We start from the raw sequence: 7432 nt of genomic DNA, 5'->3' as shown, positions 1-7432 counted from the left end.
ATTACCTATTATGATTTAAATAGTTAATTTTTTATTCACTATATCAAATGAACGGTAGAGATGAAAAAACTAAAATCCAAGAGTTCACAACAATCTCATTATCAATGTTGTAAAAACTCGTACATCATTATAGACTTTAAAGAATAGGTATGTTGAATGAATGTTAAAAATAATATATATTTCATGATCAATTAGATAATTGTAATATACGCACTTGGACTTTCTTAATAAAGTGCCGATTTTTATTTTCCTCTTCTCTATTAATTTTTAATTTCGTCACTATAGTTTAATTGGGATAAATTGAGCTCGATTATACGCGCCGATGGTCGGATTTTATTTTCGTAACGGGTCTGAAATTCGCTTAATTTGTATTAAGCTTAAAAAAAAAAGAAAAAAGAAAAAGAGGGGTAGAATTGTATAACTGGAAAGAGGGAAACGGGTTTTCCATTTTAGAGAGAAAGAACCCGAGAAGAGAGAGAAAGATAGAGAGAGAAGTCAGACCCGTTGACCCGAGAACCCGACCCAGTAACCCGCGGATTGACCCGACGATTTCTCCCAACTCCAGCCACTTTACCGGCCGTGCTTGGTACCGATCTGAAGCTTGGAAGCAGACCGTCGTATCCCTGCCGTTATCGTCGCCGGAAACTGGCCAGAACGCCGGTGATCGAGCTCGAAAAGTCGCGGCTTCGACCCGTTTTCGTTGCCGTTGATCCCGCCGGAGTTGTGACGCGCCACCACTTGGAACTGGTTCCTCACATCCCCAGCAACATTTCCCGACCAGCCACGACCGCCGGGGACGCCTGGAACTCGCCGAATGATCTCCGAAAATTTGCGGAACTTTGGAACTTCGATCCGCCGCCGGTAGCGCGCGTGGCGACTCACTGCCACCACCGTTGGATTCACCGAGGCCGGAACTAGCAGACCTAAGTTCCCCATCGTCGTTGACTGAAGTCCGGTCACCGTTGACCGGCGAGGGGCAATTCGGTAAATTCATGGACTTTTGGGGGTGATTGTGTAATTTTATGTAAATAATGGACATTTTGGTAATGTTGGTTGAAGGCAGTGAAGTAATTTGTGATTTTAAGGGTAATTCGGTGATTTAACTCGTTAAGGACATTTCGGTAATTTTACGAACCGAGGGTAATTTCGTAATTTCGGACAATGTGATTAATTTATGAAATCTGAATTGAGGACAATATGGGTATTAACGAATATGAGGATAATTTGGTAAAATCATGAAGTTTGAGGATAAGTTGGTAAAATATTGATGTTGGGGGTATTTTGGCAATTTTGGCCTATAGGGGCATTTTGGTAATTTTATACATGCGGGACTAGTTTATCGTTAATAGATATTTATTTCGAGATTTATTATATTAATTGGTTTTTACGGAGAATAATTATGGTGTTTTCCGTGATTAGGAGGATCCGCATCCGCGAACGAGAATCTACCCGCGGACGTTGTTGATACTGAGTCTAGACATCATCACTGTGAGTGGAATATACAAAACCTATTTTCATAATATATGCTGATTTTCTTATATAGTACAGTATGTTTGAGAAATAAATGTTTAATGCGTTGATTTAATAATTTTCCAGCGAATTGACTTTTATTTATGTGTTGATATTTATTATGATCGAGAATGAGTTCGATTTATGATTTTCTTATCGTTTTTGAGTAAAAGCATGATATTAGAATTGAGCAGACTTGAGATATGTTGAATAGAAAGAAAATGAGATTTCAGATGGGATCATATGTTTACTATCAGTTTTGAAATCATTAGACAGTACCCTTCCCTCCAGATACAGAGATACAGAAAAGAGATACAGATAAGATGAGATAGAGGCCTTTGGGGCCCGTCGGGACACACATAGAGGCTTTGGGCCGTGTGTTCGGGCGCTTTTACCTTTTGGGGGCTTATGCATGCACAGTACAGATATATGAGATAAGAGATATGAGATATGAGATATGAGATGAGATCGTCCCCATCTATCCGTTGTGGCTCCGGGGCGTGACGTTACCCAGATAGTGCGTCATTGCCTGGCCGTTGTAGCCCGGATATGATCAGATTATCCCCTGGGTACTTGTTTGATGACAGTTTTTAGTATTCAGTATTTGATATGGTATGATGATTTCATCGATTTTATGCAGATTTATTATTGCAGTTATTCAGTTTATGATATTTTGAGAAATTGATTTGAGAATTGATTTACGAAATTGAAATTGATTTAAGAAAAGATTTGAGAAAGATTAAATGATTTTGAATAATTTATTAAAGTATCAGCACCTACTATCCACTCACTGAGCTCACTGAGTTTTATACTCACCCCTCTTTTATTATATTTTTTCCTCCCCCCACAGGAGATTTACAGGTACATCAGTCATCCCAGTAGTGAACGTTAGTTTGATATTGTGGTCACGTGATGGTGCTAGAAGTCGTGGATTTTATTATTATATTCGAAATTTGTGTTATTATTTTATGTTATTAAGGATAATCGTTGTATTTTAATATTCGGATGATTTTGGTGATATTCGAGAAGTTGGTTTGAGAAGTTGGTTATGGAGGATGTTTGATTATTAAATTATTTCGGGAGTGTTATTTTGTCATTTGCAGGGTTGGATATGTTTTATTTATAAGGGAGACTCTGCCGAAATTTTTATAGATTTGTTATTAATTCGATTTTACGAGTTTAGATAGACTCGCCCTGGGGGAGGTTGCGGGGCGGGTCGTTTCAATAATGGTCCTTAATATTATATAAAATAATGAGTAACTATGACATTTACTTAAGTATATATACTTAGTTGTGTTATTTATTAGTGTTATATCATATATAAATTTTGCAATTGCAGCTAATTTATTTGATTTGTGCTAAATAACGTACTTGATATTATATTTTACACTTAATGGTAATTGATTTTGGAAGATCTATTTAAAAAAGATTATCACATTACAAATTTCAAGGGGGTTGAAAAGTAATTTTAAATAAAATATGCTATTTAAGTGAAATTTCTTCAAACTCTAAGGGTGGTCACAATTAACAAACTGTTTACCATTATTTTAAAATTAGTTTTTTCTTTAGTACAAATATTGTGTACCATTGATTAAATCCAATGGTACACAATTAAAATATTATTGATACTATAAAAAAATTACAGCATCATAGAGGAACCCTTAAAATTATTGTCAAAACAAAAAAAAATTATGAGATAAACAACTTTTAAAAAAATTTACTAAACTATTTTTCTCAAAACTTATTAAATAAGATACTTAAAGCATTTTAACCTTAATTCCAAACAGGGCTTTAGTCTAATATGATTTTATATTATTGCTCATTAAAGACATCCTTTCAAGCATTAATGACATAATTTTGAACTCATTAGTTAGTCTTGACTAAATTAACAATTAACAACCATATGAATTTAAGCATCAAGCCATCAATTGCTATGTGATAATGTTATAAAATCACTATTAGTAAGTGATATAAGACAACCCATGTTATATACAAAAATACATTAGCTAAGTTTTCAAGAAAAACTAGAGAGATCATAATCAGTCTAACTTAAAACTTAGACTCCTTAGTTATTATATAACATTTGTGATAAAACCTTCTAAGGGTACTTGAGCACACTCATCACAAGCTTATAATAACATAATTGAAATATATAGCAATAATCTATTGTAAAATTACTACAATATATAATAACAAATAAACCATAAGACAAAAGAATAGAACACAAATTGAGGTCTTTGTGATATTACGTACAGTTTCTTTAAAACATATTTGTCACCTTTTCTACAGTGCTTAGGTTGTATTGGCGTTTATCTCCCAAGATACAACATAATTGAATAGTTTCAATAGCATAAGCTTACTATTTGATGAACTTCAAACTAGTGTTTGCAAACTACCACACTAAAACCTAAAGCTAGAGAGTTTAGTTAGGAGAGAAGAGCAATAAATCAATTGTATTTAGTGTATCTAGCAAATAAAATTGAACGCCAATTTGTAAGTATTGTGGAAGGCATTTTGGTCTAGAAAACTTAAGGACTAACACTTGTATTTAACATTCAAATTTATTATTTGAGATAAGATTTGTAACTTTAATTCACTTGTAACAACCTTCTAAGCTGATTTTTTTTTTTTTGGAAATACAGCCATATTCATCCCCTAACAACTCTTTAGTTTTTTGTTGTTATGATCAATATTGATATTGATGATGTTACATATTTAATTTTAGTCAAGTTCTAGCACAATAAAAAGAAAATGGCAAGATGACCTTTAATGTATTCATTTTTTTCTAAAGCAATGGGAGCTTTTTAAGATTCAATTTTTCATTCACCTAAGTACTAATTGAGCTATTTTTGATTCGTTATAAAGAGCTCATGGAAGAAATTTGAATTATCCATACAAGCATACTTTGTCAACGTGCATCTGGCTCAAAATTGACCTTAAAATAGCAATTTTATGCTATTTTTCTAAGAATAATATAATACAAAAATTAATGCTATAAATCTCACGGTTGAATCTTATAAATTAAATCATTGTTAACAAAAAAGAAATAAGTTGGTCCATCGGAATTTTGGATTGAAAACTAATGGCTATATATATATATATATATATCCGAATTTATAGAGTAGAAAATCGATCGTGCTAAGCATAAGTAAAATATGCTAGTTATAATCGAAAATGGTCAACGGTCAATAGTTCCAAACAAATACACATAACAAACTCTCTGGTAACCAAAAACTTGACGCTAATTTCTGTCCACTTCTCTCCTCTCTCACCATTTCTCCCAACGACCATTTCAATCCTCTAAAATATTAACACGAAATTTACACGGAAATTAACATTAAAAATGAAAAGAAAAAGAAGAAAAAACATGAATTAATTCAAATCAAATAAATGATTAAATAAAAATTAATTACACGGATAATTCTCCTCCCTAAACGTATCTAATTAATTTCTCCATCTCTCATTCCCTAGCTTCATCATAATTGACACCTTGATCTGTAACATTCTTCTTTATTCCTTCCTAAAAACAAAAATAATATTTACAACAATGGAGGAAGAAAAAAAAAACCCTGAAAAATCAAACAATGCTGATGCTTCCGAGGTGCCGGTGACGGAGAGTACTCCGAAGGCTGCTATACAGACACAAAAGGCTGAAGAGGCGAAAGAAAATGAGATTGAAGAAGATATTCAAGAACAGATAGATCAAGAAAAGGTCGAAGAAACTCTTCCTATTGAGATTCATTACACCATTGAAACTGCTTCTGATGAAATTGACAAGTTCTTGTCAACTTTGAAAAATAATGATGATCATCAAATTGCATCCCCGTTGGAGATCCCTGAGGTTGTTTGGAGATTCTTAGATCTTTTCGAAGAGAAGATTCCAAAGCACGACCTGGGGCCTGACGGGAAAGCAAAAACGAGCACTCCCGTCTTGGCGGAAGAAGATACATTATTGTTTTTAGATTCAGTGGATCGAGTTACAAGGCTGGCAAGAAAGATGAGTGAAATGAAGTTACCAGAAAATACTTCGGATCAAACATATGGTGTTTTGAACAACCGCATTGGCGGCGTTCAGCAGCGTGCCATGTCTTTCTTAGAGGATGAATTCAGATTTATTCTTGATCAAGATATATTTAATCTCGACCATAAGAAGGACACAACAAAAGAAAACAATCAAGAAACTGATCTGAAACCAGTTGCAGAATCCAACCAATCCGCTGAGGATCCGATCATCAACACTCCCAGAGTCTCTCTGGAAGTCTCGTCTTGGTTGAATAAAATGGCAAAGGTAATGATATCCGGAGGCTATGAATCTGAATGCGTCGAGATTTATATAATCGCGAGAAGGAATGCCTTCGATGAGAGCTTGAACAATCTTGGTTTCGAAAAGATCAGCCTAGATGATGTGCAGAAGATGCACTGGGACACGTTGGAACGTGAGATCGCCTCCTGGATCACCACCTTCAGCCAATGCACCAATGTGTACTTCGCCGGCGAACATAAGCTTGCCGAGGTAGTGTTCGCGGATCAACCCATGATCGCATCGAGCCTTTTTAGCAATCTCATTCGTGGGGTAATGATTCAGTTATTGAATTTTGCGGAAGCTCTGGCGATGACAAAACGCTCGGCTGAAAAGTTGTTTAAGGTTCTTGATATGTATGAATGCTTACGTGACAACATTCCGGCTTTGAACGCTTTGGTTCCTGATCAATGTGCTAACGAGCTCCAGAACGAAATGATGGCTGCTAAGATTCGGCTTGGCGAGGCTGCAATTTTCATGTTTTGTGATCTTGAGAATTCGATCAAATCTGATATGGCCAAGACTACAGTGCCAGGTGGGGCTGTCCATCCTTTGACTCGCTACACGATGAATTATTTGAAATATGCTTGCGAGTATAAGAACACGTTGGAACAAGTTTTCAGAGAGCATTGGAAAATTGAAAGAACTGATTCATCATCATCAAGTAGGCAGGAAACTGAAGGTGAGGATCAGAGTTGTGATAATAACAATAACGACAACAATAATGCGAGTCAGCCTTCGCCTTTCGCTCAGCAATTGGTGAGCGTGATGGACTTGTTGGATCAAAATTTAGATGCGAAATCGAAGATGTATAAAGATGTATCATTGAGTAGCATTTTCATGATGAACAACGGCCGATACATCTTGCAGAAGATCAAAGGGTCGGTGGAGATCCACGAAGCGATGGGGGACACATGGTGCCGCAAGAAGTCGTCTGATCTTAGGAACTACCACAAGACTTATCAGAGAGAGACGTGGGGGAGGCTCTTGGGTTGTTTAGGGCTCGATGGGTTGATGGCGAATGGGAAAGTTGTGAAGCCGGTGTTGAAAGAGAAGTTCAAGAGCTTCAATTCGATGTTTGATGAAATACATAGGACTCAAAGCACGTGGGTTGTAAGTGATGACCAGCTTCAATCGGAGCTTAGGGTTTCAATATCATCGGTGGTGATTCCGGCTTATAGATCGTTCATGGGAAGATTCTCACAATATCTGGATCCTGGAAGGCAAACAGAAAAGTACATTAAATACCAGCCCGAAGATATAGAGACTTACATTGATGAATTATTTGATGGGAAGCGGAAACCATAAAAATAATTCATTATCACCATGCAATACCCAATGCATGTGCATGCACACACGTTAAAGAAGACAAAAGTAGAAGTGTAAGGCCTTCGCATGAATTAGTGAATTTGCTTTTAGAGGAGTCCCTAGCCCTCGGTGATCTTGCAAATTAATTAAAAGCTGCTTTTTGGTCATTGTATGTAGAAGTTGTTTTTAAATGGCTGAAGTAGTTCTATAGCTAGCTTCTGAGTAGACATTATTTGCTGGTAGCTTGCAATTTGCTGGACTCTTGATTGAAATTGACTCCGCAATGTAGCTTTAACCCCTCTCTTTGTGGTTAAT

At 35.9% G+C, this 7432-nt stretch overlaps 1 protein-coding gene across 1 annotated transcript; it reads left to right on the top strand.

Moving 5' to 3' along the window:
- The first annotated feature begins 1031 nt into the window (after positions 1-1031).
- Positions 1032-7176, top strand: LOC18052946 (exocyst complex component EXO70B1). The gene is made up of 2 exons (XM_006446947.2): positions 1032-1094; positions 5111-7176. Exons 1-2 carry the CDS (start codon positions 1032-1034, stop codon positions 7115-7117), a joined length of 2070 nt encoding a protein of 689 aa, XP_006447010.2. The 3' UTR covers positions 7118-7176.
- Positions 7177-7432: the final 256 nt, after the last annotated feature.

The sequence above is a fragment of the Citrus clementina genome, unplaced genomic scaffold (assembly GCF_000493195.1).
Source record: "Citrus clementina cultivar Clemenules unplaced genomic scaffold, Citrus_clementina_v1.0 scaffold_2, whole genome shotgun sequence".
Taxonomy (NCBI): Eukaryota; Viridiplantae; Streptophyta; class Magnoliopsida; order Sapindales; family Rutaceae; genus Citrus; species Citrus x clementina.
Note: the sequence above shows the minus strand (reverse complement) of the source record. Positions and strands in the feature narration are given on the sequence as shown.